The sequence below is a fragment of the Perna viridis genome, chromosome 3 (genome assembly GCF_037379345.1).
Source record: "Perna viridis isolate PV_CMFRI_1.1 ecotype Kerala chromosome 3, ASM3737934v1, whole genome shotgun sequence".
In the NCBI taxonomy this organism is placed as follows: domain Eukaryota; kingdom Metazoa; phylum Mollusca; class Bivalvia; order Mytilida; family Mytilidae; genus Perna; species Perna viridis.
Window position 1 is genome coordinate 7,282,232 of NC_142447.1, and position 15,760 is coordinate 7,297,991.

General features: G+C 33.0%; 1 protein-coding gene, 1 long non-coding RNA gene and 1 pseudogene across 2 annotated transcripts; 2 read left to right on the plus strand and 1 right to left on the minus strand.

Moving 5' to 3' along the window:
- Positions 1–92: 92 nt before the first annotated feature.
- LOC148620841 (uncharacterized) lies at positions 93–8,361 on the plus strand. Its single transcript, XR_015920967.1, has 3 exons — positions 93–149; positions 1,371–1,477; positions 7,868–8,361. It is a non-coding gene; the product is annotated as an uncharacterized LOC148620841 (long non-coding RNA).
- LOC148620842 (uncharacterized) lies at positions 5,084–10,018 on the minus strand. The gene is made up of 4 exons (XM_088574681.1): positions 8,816–10,018; positions 7,926–7,994; positions 7,603–7,692; positions 5,084–6,104 (listed from the first exon to the last, which is right to left on the minus strand). The coding sequence occupies exons 1-4, from the start codon at positions 9,488–9,490 to the stop codon at positions 6,051–6,053; spliced, it is 888 nt and encodes a 295-aa protein (XP_088430807.1). The 5' UTR covers positions 9,491–10,018; the 3' UTR covers positions 5,084–6,050.
- Positions 10,019–13,295: 3,277 nt separating this feature from the next.
- Positions 13,296–14,173, plus strand: LOC148620843 (uncharacterized; annotated as a pseudogene).
- The last annotated feature ends 1,587 nt before the right edge of the window (positions 14,174–15,760 follow it).

Consider the following 15,760-nt stretch of genomic DNA (forward strand, 5'->3'; position numbering starts at 1 on the left):
ATTCTCGGACTTTTACATGACTTTTTAACTAAAATCAGACTTCCGAACGGTATTTTGTGAAAAACCATGCTGTCACATTGGGGGGGGGGGTGGGGTCGTCTGAATTTGAGTTTCGTGTACTCACATATGGACACATATTCCACCAAAAAGTAAGTGACACATTAAGATGAATGCAAATGAACCTGAAAATCGTAGTTTGAGGTAATTCCAAACCTTCTACAAAAAAAACACCAAACTATTTAAAGTTTTCTCCATTGTTTTTTTTTATCAGCAGCTTGCTTATGAACTTCGGCATATTTGTCGCTAAATTAATGTTTTATTTGAGTATATTTTTTCATTTCGAACATGACAGTTTGTTTTTATTTCAATTGTTTGCTATATTTTCTTGTTTGTATATTTTTATATATCAAAAAATTGATTAGCAAAACGAACATGCATGATATGCATTCATTATTGTTTATAGTGCCGCCATGATGAAAATACAAATATTTTATAGAGCTCGAACACAGTTACAATAATGAAGAATTATGATAAATAACTTAAGTGTTTATCATATACCATGTATTTGTTAATTATAATTTGTCGAAATCATGTGCTGTAGTCTAAGTAAATGTGTGCAGTACAAATTACAGGAGATATGGTGCACAAGAAACTTTCTTAATCCTTACATGTGTACTGTATACATGTTCCATAGTCCATACAAACATTTTTATAAAGACATGAAGAGTTGCCGTTGAGTCAATGACTGTTGATTTTCATTTAAAAGAAACAGTCTATGATACAAACTCGTTGAACATGATGAGGGTAGCACAAACAAAACCTTACAAGAATCTGTTATTTGTGTATTCAGTACCCCATATTTCATTTTTGAGAACAAAAATAAATTCATGTACAAGGTCAAGGAAACTCCAGTGAAACAAGTATTGTTGAACAGTTGACCAAGAGCAATCAAAAGCAATATGTAATGTTCCAATGTATTGTACATGTAAGTCATATGAGAACATTTCATACATAACTTGAAGTAAACTACACGATTATATGATTTGGAAATTAATCTAAACATTAACATATACATTTGTATGACCTTGTATATGACACAATTTTCAATTTTTTAAGAAGTTTATCGTGCTATTTTTTTTTACTTTTTTAATAGATCCATAAATACAAGCTGTTGACTTACATTGTATATCAGAAACTAAGGATAAGGAACTAGTTTTATCAGTCATCAGATTTCTTTTGCACAGTATGTTGTCATGAACATGTACGATTATACCATAGTCATCACAGTATGATAAAAGTCTATCCATGTTGATTTTGATTTTCAGTATCTCTTTCCATATTAAAAGGAAATATGTTTTGATGTTTTCCAGAAAATTTTTAAATGCAGCTGTCGTGTTCACCTACCAATGATACAAGTTACCAGACAAATCATACATAACAGGAAGCTCTGTTCAAATGAAGTATGATAATAGATTGTGTAGGTATTTGAGGTGCAGTATACAATATTTTTATGCCTTTTTTTTTGAAAAAAAAAAAAATTTATTTGGGGTGTTCCAAAGGTAGGACCCACTTCTTTTGTTGGGAAATGTTGGAAGTAATGTGGAAAATTTTTGCAAAAATGAGGAAATTATTATATTGGACCCCCACTTTCAAAGTCTTTTGATTGTTCACTAGAAACTCTCATTAGTCAATTTATTTTAAAAATGTATTTGTATTATTTCTACATATGTAATGTAGATAGATCCCATATGTGTTAATCGCTTATAATGTAGCACTACAGTTCCCATGACACTTAAATGAAGGTTGTAACATAGACATAATATTTTAGCATAATGGGATGTTTTGTTTGAAGAAAAAAAATCATCCAATGCGCCATATAAATGTGGAAAATTAATTTAATGACACATAACGTTTTGAAAAAGAAGAGATTTATTGTTGAATTTTAAGCCAATCATAATCATGCCATGTACTGGCACCTATAATTTACATTGAATTGATCTGAATTCATGGTTTCCTTGTATAAACTCTACAACACTGGTAAATTGTGATTTTTTTTTTGTTCACAAGTTAAGAGAGGTGTTGAGGTGAGGATAATCATACCATAAGCTCATGATGCACCTGTTTAATAGGACATCTTATCGAATGATAATTATTAGTCAACTGTGCTGGTAATACCTGTTCATTGATCAGAGGGGGTTGGCACACCTCCTTTTTACCAGAAAATTAGTCATTTTCATGTGTAAAATTTACAAAACATGGAAAATAATGTGTTAGCATCACCATCACTTTGGCTTGCACCCCTCCTTTTCAAAGTGTCTGGAGCCGTCCCTGTTCACTAATCTGTAAATAACTTTCATCATATTTGGCTTTAACCGTTTAGCATGAAACAAGTTGCCTGTTTTGAAACTATTTTAATATTCTCCATAAAAGCAATAAATAAATATATAAAAAAAACAATACAATGCTTAGGTAGCAAACCATGTTGTACTCCAGCAATGCTAAAGGTTGTTTGTCAAGCTATTTTCTGACTTGGTGTCATCCTAGGGTATAGAGGAACGGACTTCCAACCTCTTACGTTGTAGGAGTAACAGGGACGGATCCAGAATTTTAGATAGGGGCGCACAGTAAAAATTCTGCCGAGCGGAGCGAGGTGACACAAATTTTGAGGTTAAATTTTTGAAACATTATAGAGTGGGTGCAATGTAGATATCTTTTGTGGTAAAATTAGCGAGAAATTTTAAGTTTCAACTTGAAACCGCCTAAATCTACCCATGACAACCCATGCTTTGCAAATTATAGGGGGCGCACTCCCCCACCAGAATACGCCTCTGAGTAACCATGTTGATTTTTATGAGTGGGGTCGGGGCTAGGATCACATTTGAAATAGAAAGGCAGGACAATGATAAATGATTTTATATAAATACAAAGATGCAATAGGCGGAAAAAAGTTTCTGGTTTGAATATTACATAAAAAGATCCAGGACACAAAATTTGACTATATAGCCCCCTTTTTCCCCCTACGATTCAAATGGATATAGAAATGTATCATTATTTACCTGGGAGGGGGGACTGGTCATTTTGAAATCATATAAAATTTTCTTGACCCCCCATGATATTTTCTTTTCCCCTTAGAAACATTTTTTTTAAATGTGATACCCCCTCTATTAAACATGCGTATGGAGTTTTCATATACATGTATTAACTCCTACATTACGCCAGTGCTTGCCGAAACTACGCAGAGTTTTTGTATCGCGCTAGAATTCTAATAAATAAACTTCTGGAACAGGGTTGTGTTGCTACAAGATTGAAGTCATCCCTATAGGAGTTTTATGTTATGGTCGTCATCATGAAATCGTGGATCGCTATGATGTATCCATCTGCGCCATGAAATTCTAGTTTTGTCACGCACAGTAAAGTACTCATAATTAATGACAAACTCCTTAATGTTCACACACGACAAAACATTCCTCAGAATAAACTTTAAACACATTCATATCTTTATTTGCTCTATATTAGAGATTTTATGAAAATGTTACAGTTTGATAATACAAAAAAAAAAAAAAAAAAAAAAAAAAAAAAAAAAAAAAAAAATTAAATTTAATTAAATTAAAATTAACAATTGGAAAAGTTGTTTCTCGTCTTAACCACAAAGTTCATTAAAAAGGATTAACGGGAAATGATCAGCTATGATGTCTTACAAGGCATCTTGCAGGTTGAGTGTACCAGGACAATTATAGTATGCATGGACATAAACACCTGTAAATTCTCTATAACACATTTTTCACCATTGGAGTTAGAAATAATTGTAATACATGTACAGTTGGTAATTAATTATGAATTACGAATCCCTTTTTGATAGAGTTTTTTTTCCAAAAATAGGCAAGGTTAGCAATATAATTCTTTGTTTCCATGTGGAAATTTGGGGGTCTCCAGAAGATCTTTCGAATTTTTCAGTATCTACATGGAATTAAAACCACTACTAACAAGACCTCACAGCCTTTACCCGCTGTGGCAGAGAATCAATGTCTTCTTGTTCTTGTTTTATCCATTTTCTTGTGTAGCCCTCCACAGCAACCATAAGGCAACTATAAGAACTTTAAAGTTATAATTCCGATTTATGGAGCGTGTTTCACGGTACTTGAGGCCATTAGAAACGACCTTACGCAGAGATTCGTTTTCGATGATGCTTAAATCTCACGTAACGACGTGACCGGAAAGACCATATTTCAAAATATGAAAATAATGTTCTTTTGTTTCCAATAAAGATTTTGCATTTTATTTTCTGGATGTTGAATATTATTTTCGTAATGTTTGCTATATGTTTACGATTATTTATATTATATTAATGTAAAGTTACCTTTTTGAGCTGTATTTTGAAAAGGTAGAAAACAGAGGATGCTCCACCTGTTCTGTGTTACCAATTTTTAGTTGCTAATCTACTTTTGTTACTTCATCTGTGTCATATTTTTTGTTATTTCATGTTCTGTTGTGATTGTTTATTTTCCATGTGTAGTCTTTATCCTTCGGATATATATATTTTGATCCCGGTCGAATCTTGGTTTCCTTTCATTACTCTTTGAGTAAACAAATGTGAACGAAATATTCGGCCAATTAGTAGCTTTTGTTTCAGGAAATATGGAGACAAAACTTTAATTTGGTGGAGCAGAAAGAATGTTACTATTTAAGAAATGAGAGTTTGCAATAGAAAACAGCGTTTAGTTTTGTCTTGAATTATAGTTGAAAGCTTTCCCATCCATTCGATTTTGAGATTACGATCACAATAAGACTTTACTGTTTCTAAAGTGTCATTCACTGCAGTTTTTTTGTATTTGTTTTTGTTTTATTTTTAGTTTTTTGTCTTTGCTTTTTTTGGTTTTTTTTTTGTTGTTTTTTTTTTTTTTTTTGGGGGGGGGGATCAAGGTTTATCATTGATAAGCCACTGTCTAAAAGGTTTATAACCTGGAGACACTTGTACAGTCTGTGTATCAAAGCATGCATTAGTAACACTACTGACTAAAATTATGACCGAAATGGCTAATGACCATGCATGCATACTCAAAATGTACATTAGACAAATAAATGATTTCTACTTATATATGTTCATTTTATTTTCCTTAGTCAAATTTTGAGCATCTGAGCATTAACAGCATATTCACTAAATGTTCACTACAGCATATTTTGTCTAACTCAACATACACATGCGTTTTTGTTATGACTTCATAAGTGGGTTAAGATATCCTACATCAATGCAATAATATCGACGAAGACGTTGCTTGTCTGTCTCAACCGAAAAAGCATCGCAGTAGACATGTTTTTGACTCGCTGACTCACTCAACCAAAAAAAGTCTCGAGATAGCCAATCATTGTCTAACATAACTAAACACATTTTTAGGTCGATAAAAAATACTGACGCGACACTTGTTACAGTTGTAGTAGACAAAACGTATTTCACACAGGCAGAATGGGCAGAAAAGGGTTTCTTGCCACTTTTTGTTCCTGTATCATTCATAAAACGACTGTGAATTTTCATATCAGTCATTATTTTGTCTAGCAGTGTATATACAACCTAAATAGGTTTCAGTTTTAGTTTTAGTACAATACTAGTTAGGAATCGAAAATCAATTGCATTTTCGATTTTATTCTCTGTGTAATCTTTTTGACACAGTCTTCCGCATTGGAAAAGTTTTCAGTTGTGATGACCCCTACATTTTGGCCTATATACCAGCTGTTCCATCTCAATACCCCTCTCTGTTACCATGGCTACCCTTTTGGTTAAAGAATAATGTAGAATCTAGTTTTGACATGTAAATAATCAAACAACTAAATTCTTAATTGTACTGAAAGATAATAGTACATGTTGAATATCTTCAAGAAACTCTTCTGTATGCCTATAATCATTTCCTAGTTTACTGTATATCAATCCGCTCGCTGGTTTATAAAATATTAAAAAGCAAAATACAGTCTGTACAAAACTTGATCTTGACGTTGATCAAAAATAAGCATCCAATTGATTGTCATTTGTTGTCGGCTTGTTTGGAGACTATAATTCTCTAAATTTTAAATTGAAGCAGTAGGAAGAAATATGTCAGAAATATACCAGCAAGCTGAAAAAGAAAACAAAAAATGTTTTCTTGATGCGTTAATATTTTTTAATTAATTTTAATGAGCTAGATTCGAAAACTATAAATTATAAGAATCTTTGCAATTTTCGTTTCCATGGAATACTAACAACATGTACTTACATGTAACACTATGAAATAATTTTTGATGAAAATATCTTACCGGACATATCCCGTACTTTACCGATTATTTCTTAGAGTTACCGGATAGTTCCCCGTTTAACGAAAATTATCTACTAAAACCCAACTCGTACTAACCATTACGCTGACATTCACGGTTTTATATGTATAAACCGGTCATTTTTGAAAACCAATTTAAGGAGGTAGAACTAGGGTAAGGGACATAACTCTTGAAACCAGTGATATGTTTGTATCATATTCAATTTCTCCAAAGCCGATCAAGCTTTCATTTGAAACAGAATGAACCCAGTCCAAGTTACTTTGATGCATAAATAAGAGTGATGTAAAATGCTGAATACAAACGTTCCAATGATTTTTAAGAGTCATGTCCCTTACCCTTGGTCTACATCCTTAAACATCTTCAGAAGACCTTTCATATCAATTTCAATATTTTTTTAAATTGTGTAAACTGAACATTTGCCTAAACAGAGCAAATCTCTCTGTTCTGCGTGTTTGCTGGTGAAATTATACTTTTAAAGTAAGTTTTTTTTCTAGATTTCCCTTGATTACACTACTAAATGCATTAACCGATATTATGTAATTTTATTGACTAATTGATTCGTTAGTAAATAAACATTTGAAAATATTCCCTTTTACACGTTAAATATTGAGATGTTTTAGCGAATCATTGATTGTACACGCTTTTTAACATTGCACATGTAAAGTTTTAAAATAGACACAAAACAACCTTAAAGATTGTCTCTTTTCCTACATTTTTTCTATCGCTTTGTATTCTCGAGTCACGCCCGTAGCTGGAACGTTTTAGGGGTTCGGAGTGGGTTATTTGGTCGAAATTTCTCAGACTTAAATAGTGATTAAAGCCTGTGTTTAACAGTTTTTAACGCTTTTCTGTTTCCAATTTGGTGGGGTCGTAATTTCCCCTTTTTTTCCCTTTTCTGGTATTTGAAGTTTATTGCTATATTCTGGCGAAGAAGGCAAATAAACTTTCAATATCTATTTCTAAACGTGGTTACATTAAACAACAAGGTTAACCTGCATCGAAATCGCCAATAAAACCCACCCGATCTTCAACGGTCCTATGCCTTGTTCTTTTGGCACAAAACAATGCCAAGTGAAGTTCATCGAAATCTGTCATCATTCGTTTTATACAACAAATCAAGCTTGAAAGTAATGATTGCTTCGTTCCAAAAGGCCATACGACATTTATTGAGTAGAAAAGTTACGAAAAAAATTGTCAAGTTTAGATGTTACAGTATTACTTGAACGAAGTTATTTTGTACAATGAAGATACAATGGAACATTTCAGTGGATATTTTACATTAAATCAAATGAATGTACTTACGGTTAAAATCAGCTCTTTAGTAACAATAAAAAATCCCATGACAGAAAATCCTATAGGTGATGCGGTTAATCTCGATAGAAATAGGGTTAGCTGAAATAAAGTAAACAACAGTTGTATTTCAAACCATTAAAGGGACTTTGATTATGCTTGTACACACTGTTTCGCAATTAAGATATTTGAATGTATACTACGATCTACGTGTAAATATGTAATGCTTTCAGATAGTAAAATGCCCATTCATCGATCAGAAACCTGTTTTTTTCAGAAAGTCCTACGTATCATAGTGTTGTTACTGAAATAGTTTGAGTAAAGTAAATACATACATCACCTAACTGAGTAGGAGGAAGCTGTCGTAGTTCAAGGTCGTATACAAGGTCAAGAGGGGCGTGAGCCTGTAATTAGAGAGAAAACAAGTAAATGAGAAATATACATAATATGCGATCAAAGTATATGTGCAGTTTGTGTACGTGACTGTCATGATGATTAAACTGGGTATTTATTTTAAACTTCATTTTTTAATGTTATACTTTGTCGTTTCTATCTCACGACTGTACAAAGAATCGAGAAAAAAAAATGAAGCATGAACAATGCGACGATTCAAATGCTTCAAATTACAAATACATGACCAAGACAAAGATGACCTGAAACACACAATGTTGCAAACGAATGAAATATCACATGTACAGATACGTTTATTTTATGTACCTTTTTAGAATGAATAAGGCATTGAACTTTGTTTAGTTTATTTCGTTATTTTCATTTCATTCACATACCAGTGCAAATTTTTTAATGTCGTTTTAATTTGCATTCTTGCTGTTCGATTTTTATTGTGAATGTTTTTTTTTCTTTAGTATTGTACGGTTATATACTGTACTTCGACTGTTGTCCTTTTGGTGTCCCTGGTATTATTCTGATCCCCAATTTCCTCTCTTTTATATACGGAAGCCAGTTAGGACAGTTTGAAAAAAATTGTCGAAATTACGACATCATATGTCATAATAACGATATAGCTTTGTCGAAACTACGATATAGATATACAATGTCGTAATTTCGACACAGCTATTATATCGTAGTATGTTGTAATAACGACATATAAATAATTGTTTTTTTCTTCAAGTGGCCATTATCGGCTGCTCTATTTTCATCTTTGGTTTAGCTTCTTCTTCTCCCTCTAAGAAACTTGTCTAGCTACATGTAACAATCAAGATCTTACCCAGTATGTCAAGTTGGTACTGAAAAAGGCAATAACCAGTATGATAGAGACTTCACAAACAAACCAAAATAAGTTGATGACGAAAGTCAGTGTGTCTAGAGGTTTACCAGATATCAACTGGTACATTATAAACATAGTAATAAAAATGTTTATTCCGAATACATTCATAATCAGATACTTAAATCCGCCATCTAAAACCTCAACAGCTTTACACAGCTGATGGTGTTTCCTCCTTATGCTTTTGAGACAATCCATTAGCATAGGTGTTTGGCCACTGGCCTCGTCTTTCATAGCTTGACTAAATGAAAAATTGAGAGAACGAAACTGTAACGACAATGTTAAACTGATGCAAATAAAGAAAAACACTGGCAGTATCCAAACAGCACTTTCAAAAAGGAACGTTGTTATCATTAAAATAGACAGTGGGATGCTTTCGTGATCAAAAGGGTTGACAACTGATGCCCTAAATGAATTAGTTTTGTCCATGAATGACAACGCAAAGATACCAATAGTGTTAGCCAATACCAGTGGAACTCCTATAAGCACTGACGACATCGAATACGCTTTCAATTTTCCACAATGTGAATTTAGCTTTATTTCCTTAGCTACCCTGTCAGTCATTAATTGATTATACATGTAGACAAATTCTGGTAGTTGATTATTATTCTCGCACATAATAAACAAAATAATTCCAGTTATTGCACTCTGGATAAGTCATGCACATACAATGACTCTGGAAATAGTTATATCAGACATATAATTCATTCCAACCCAAAACGATGGGATATACCGGACGGCATTCATTATCATAGCCACCATGATGAAAAGATGGTAAAACTTGCCGAAAGTGTTGCTCGTGTGTTTGCTTCCTCCATTGGTTGCGGACATTTCATCTCTATTAGCGTTGTCAATAATAGCTGCCCTTCTTCTCTCATGATAAATTCCAAATAAAGTCATACACGAAAAAAGTGGTTTGAAAGCCTTGCATATCGGAAGAAAATATTCAATGAAGTGATCCTCTTTTTCAATGGGTTTCACAAGCGTTTTCATCGTTATTAATTTTGATATTTTAACTTGAAATTTAATTTTGTAACCCTTTCGACAAATGTGCTGGATTACACTGCAAGGAAGACTTTTATTAGAAGAGATCGACAAATATCAATACTATTTCATCAATGCATCCCATATGAATTCTAAGTAATTGCGAACTTTATTACTTGAGTGTTTGGTGTACTAAAGTCATTAATATTTTCATAAAACTATGTCATTGATTATTACTTAGTATAAAGTAAATACTGCATTTTCTATAGTTCTTGTTGGTACACATATTGAACATTTTACTTTGTTACTGTCACTTTGAAATATCTAGTTATTGGTTGGCTACTGAAAGTGCGTAAGTGTTTAAGGAATTACTGTGATATTTTTTCGGTCTATGAAGAAATAACCTCAATCACGTTGTGCACACTAAATAACCAGCATAGCAAGTTATTTTATGCAGGTTATTTTAAAGTGTTCACCACGGGCATTGAGGTTATTTCAAATAGACCGAAAAACATAACAGTCATTCCGTATAATTTAATTTAAGTACCAAAGTTCGAGGAGTAAATCATTAAAAAAAAGTTTGAAGACCTCACAGTCATTACAAAATTTGGTCTATGAGATGAGAACCGAATTTTTTTATCCAATCAGAAACCGAGTTACTTCTGAAATTAAATTATAAGCTTGTAAACGGTCAAAATCGAATATAAGAATAATATAAGTGTACGTGGTTATTATTTAAAACCCCAAAGAAATAATGATTTATTCCTTGTGTATATTTTTAAAAATTGTTAAAATTTTGTCGAGTAATTCAAGCTTAATTATGATCACCAATATGTATTATCTATGTAGAGGTTGTAGTTATGTGCCAATGGAATAAAAAGGCGCTCTGCCTGACATTTACAACGACCTGTGTTTAGTGTTTTAGTTATATTGACCATCTATCCACTTATCTGATTAAAGCTTTATTCGTCCTATCTTGTCAGCATTTCAGTAATTTCTGATATAATTACAAATACAATTATCAAAATATTTACAGAAGTTAAAATTATTCTGCAATTATATGAATTACACCATTACCGGCAAATTCAATAATCTCGGTTTATAACTGATTTGTTCTCGGTTGTGGGTTCAGTAAATGGAAAACTGACCTAAATAAAAGCTTGAATTGAAAAAATTTATATGTTAATATTTAATCGTTTATTTCAGTTTTCTTTCTGATTATTTTCCCGAAGCATTGTACATAGGTGATCAAGTAATTATCATTTTTTTTATTCTGGGGTAAAAAACTAACTTACATGTAAATTAATTAGCCGCAAAATTGTAAAAACTGTAAAATAAAATATAAATTGGAATTGTAATATTTAAACATTTATTTGTTTTGAAATTTTATTTTAGTCTTGTTTTTTAAAGCTTGGATGAATGGTACATTGTATAATCAAGTAGTTATAATGTATTTTGATCTTTGATCTTCTCGGAGTGTCTTCCTCGAATGCCAACATTTTATATGTTACCTATTCTTTGAAACATGATACGTTTCGTTGATGCTGAGCGTGCCCTGTTAATGGCGGACGATTTCCATTGCTTCAACATTTCATCACGATAAATGTAGGTATTCTGACCAATATGGTTTGAAAAACAAATTAAAATATCCCACATCAAGTTGTCTCCGGACTTTTTCAATGTTTTGTTTTGATCAATACCTCGACATTCGAGACTTTAATCTTATCAAATTTTCAACCTGGTCCCACCTTCGAAGGCGTACTTCTCTACTCATTAAAATTCAAACTCTTTTTCCAAACCCGATCAATCGTCATAATATTTATCTTCGAGGGCGGTTGCCCTCCTCATTTAAATTTTAAAGTCCCTCTTCAAAACCCTATCTATCATCATTTCAAATTGATCAGAAATGGTCAGAAGGTTCATATAAGAAATTTTGTAGCTGTAACCGCTCATTCTGGCGTGATATCAACGTTTTTATTTGACTAACTGTTAATATAAAAATGGCGGCCGGAGTCTCGCCCTCGAGAAAGGCATATCCCCCAAATAAAAATTATAACTCCTTCTTCAAAACACGAACGATCATCATTAAAAATTTGTTTTAAATTGATAAAAATGGTCTGGGTGTATTTAAGGATGTTTATAGCTGTAGCTTCCCCTGCTTTTGTGATATCAATGTTTTATAAGAGCCAATTTTCACTGCAATAACAGAATAGGCGGCAAGTAGTTGAAATCTCGCCACGCGAGATATTGCAATAAATTAAGAGATGCGAATCCTTCTATATTCAACTCCTTGTAAGAACTTAATAAAATTGAAAACTTTACCCTTAATTAATACTTGTTGAAATGTATTATGTTCCGTAATGTCAGGCTTCCTAGCTAATTACATTCACGGTTAAATGCAAGCTAAACATGTCTGAAAAGTGTTCAGCATCAAAGCTAATAAGAACAACATATTTTTTTATGGAACCACCACTAGACAGAAGGACCTCGCACTACATACCATTTATAGGGCTGGCACAAAAAGATAAAGAAGAAAGTCCGACATGCACACCCAAACATCTATGAAATAATTGACTTACATTCAGTATAATAAAATAAATAACATATATAGCTTAGAGAGTGAAAAAGAATTTGTAACCCCTTGATTTTTTTTCTACGCCTTAGGGTGACAACGATTTTTCGAAGTAACAAAGTGCTCTATCACCCTCTTAGCTATATGTTATTTATATATAATATAATTGTTATCAGAAGTGACATTACAGGTCATCCTTCCATGTCAGGGTTTTGAGTCCACCCTCGCTCCCTCAAACCCCTGACATCACTCATTCATATTTAATGGATATCGTCCAGCCAATTCCGATTGGTTGCTTCTCCGGGTGCGAAGCAGCAATGAAAATTGATTTGACATAAAATGTCTGTGGAAAGGTAAACAATGATACGAGTAACTGATAGTTGTAAGATGACATAAATGATTCAATATGACCAAAAAATGATAACTGTAGATTATGTTTAGAGTCTTTAGCAAAAAAAAATGACGTTATGTTTATATAGCCATTTTGTAAGTTATATCGAAGAGTTTCTATTACGAGTGATTTGACTGGATTTAGGATCCAGGTTAAATATACAATATAGGTACATTGTCGAAAATTATTGAAGATATGTGATGAGGCGGCGGAACGGGTGGGAAATGCGAGGCTCCGCCGAGCTATTTCCTCCTTTCCAAGCTGGAAATGTTCTACTGCAAATTGTCCTGCTACAATTAATACATTAAACAATATACCAACCAAAGTATCAGTAAATCACAACCATGAGTCTGATAACGTGCAGTTGAAGGTAGATGTAGTCCTGCAGAGCATGAAAAAACGTTGCATAGATGAGCTCACTCCAGTTTCCACTATCTATGAAGAAGAATTAGTAAAACTCAGAACTGATGACTGGAATGACGACACACAAGAATCTAACACACTTAGCAACTGCAGAAACTATATATGGTGACGGCACATTTTATACATGCCCTACTCAATTCTACCAACTGTACACTTTCCACGCAATGGTTGACAACGCAATGTATCCGCTAGTGTACAGCTTACTACCAGCCAAGAGCGAACTTGTATATACCAGATTTCTTACTCTACTCAAAGATTTATGTCAACAACATCAACTGCAACTTCAACCTACTACTATCTTTCTGGACTATGAGGTCGCCATACGCAACGCAGCATACTCCATCTTTCCTGGCATCAACGCAAAGGGCTGTTTTTTTTTTCACTATACTCAGAGCATTTGGCGAAAAGCTCAGGAAACAGGTCTACAGGTGCCTTACAAAGAAGACAACAACATCCACCAATTAGTACGTCATGCAGCTGTGTTACCACTCATACCCACTGCTGAGGTCGAAGACGTATGGTTTAATGCCCTTACTGATATAGATGATGTTGAAACAAACGCCAACTACGTTCCCTTCACTGACTATGTAACAACTTACTGGGTAGAGCAGAACAGACACTTATGGAACCACTACACAACAGAAGGTCCAAGGACAACCAATCACTTAGAAGGATGGCATAGTAAACTTAAGAAACATGTTCAACATCCACACCCAAACATATTCAGACTCATAAAACAACTGAAACATGAGGAAGCCATCCACGACTTGACTATGATTCAATACGCAGCTGGTGGTAAAAGAGCAGTACAAAAGAGAAAGTATGTAGACATCAACAACAGGTTAGCAGCCCCCAAAACAGACATCGTAACCAGGAAGTCACAACTGTCCAGTTTGGTGATGCAGCTTCATACCTTCTGCACCTTGACTAAATTGATGAACTGTTAAATTGTTATGTGAAAACAAAATAATTGTGTATGTTTAATATATATGATCTAGTGCTTAATATCGTAGAGACTGGTTGAATGAATGTGTTTAAACTGATATTGTTACTTTCTTATGTCTTATGACTTATGTATATCAAAAACTACTGATTCATTAATATACATTATGTATTCATATATATAACTGTTTATTTATATTTCCTTAAATTAAAAAGTATAATATTCAAAATTTACTTGTTTCTTTTTAATTATATTTATGCAACAAAATGGAAATTCACTGACAAAATATATCATTTACCTGTCATTAATTACAAAATCAATTAACACCTAATCAAACATTGTTTATACAGTATAATCCTTTATCTACACTATTTTCCACCTATTCCCACATGAAAATTTACCTTTTTATTACCTATTTTATAAAAAGTGGGAATAGGTGGAGTGAACCGGTGAAATTTTTATGGAAGTTTGAGGTATGATGGTTTATTAAACTTCCAAAACTTCGTTTGATTTGAAGCGGTAGATTTTTTTATTTGAAAAAGACTATAATCAACTCTGTGGGAAAATTAATTGTGTTCTCGTACCTATAGGCCATAAATTTTCTTTCTATTCAAAAATGACATAGGAACCTTCCAATTTATTTTGTGTGGCCTTGAAGATATTAAAGTTATTTTTCATCATTTTACAGAAGTAGTTCTTATATTGTACTGAAACAGTCTATTTATTTGCTATGTCTGCAATGTACGCGTGAACTAGATTTATTAACCCTATGAAAAAACGCCTTAAAATTCACATTTTAATTGCATCATTCAAAGCATCTTAATGGTGCAAACGTTTGGACGTGAAATCTGAAGTATAGATTTATTATTCAGACACATGCTCCTGGTTTAAATTACATATTCATGCTGACATGAGATGCAATGTACAAGTACGTGTGATATATACTGCAACAATGCACAAATTATACATGTATATGTCTACTCAGTATCCTTGCGTTATTATAACGAGCGCCCCTCCCCAATAAAAAAACAACAAACAAAAACAACAAAATCCTATGAACAATACATGTATATGATTGGTACACGTACATGTTATGTTCTATGCATTTGAAAATAGCCTCCGTTGTGTATAAAGAAAAATACAAAATTCTTTTGTGCTGTTTATAAATACGTCCTTTATCGCAGATGAAACAATTGCCTATAGTACAATGCCGGCGGATAATTCTTCTAACTCGTTCACTCAATGTTTAGAAATGTCCAAGTTGACCAGTTTATTATTTTTTTTTTTTCAGTTTGTTTGGTTTCTATATGTAATGTGCTTTTTGTTTTTCTCTCTCAGCTTTCAATGTTCGTTTTTGCTTTGCCATCGAGTAACTGTTAGTCAGTAGCCTACCCTTATCAACTTACACATTTTTCAAATAACTACCGATGCTACAGTTAAGTCGTCTATCACGAAGTTTGTCGGAGACCTAATATTTTTGCTGCGCTTAATATTATTTTTATTCTCCTGTCATAAAAATTCTTGAAAGTGTCCGCAGATTGAAATGAAACTTCACGGGAAGTTAGAAGTACTCTT

Bases quoted from the DNA above. Each gene is read 5' to 3' on its own strand.
- LOC148620842 (XM_088574681.1), bottom strand. From the start codon at position 9,490: ATGTGCGAGAATAATAATCAACTACCAGAATTTGTCTACATGTATAAT. The intron at 7,995-8,815 runs GTAAGATCTTGA...CTCTAATTACAG, and splicing joins GTACCAACTTGACATACTGG to GCTCACGCCCCTCTTGACCT. The intron at 6,105-7,602 runs GTAAGTACATTC...TTTCTTTTTCAG, and splicing joins CTAAAGAGCTGATTTTAACC to CTTGCTGGTATATTTCTGAC.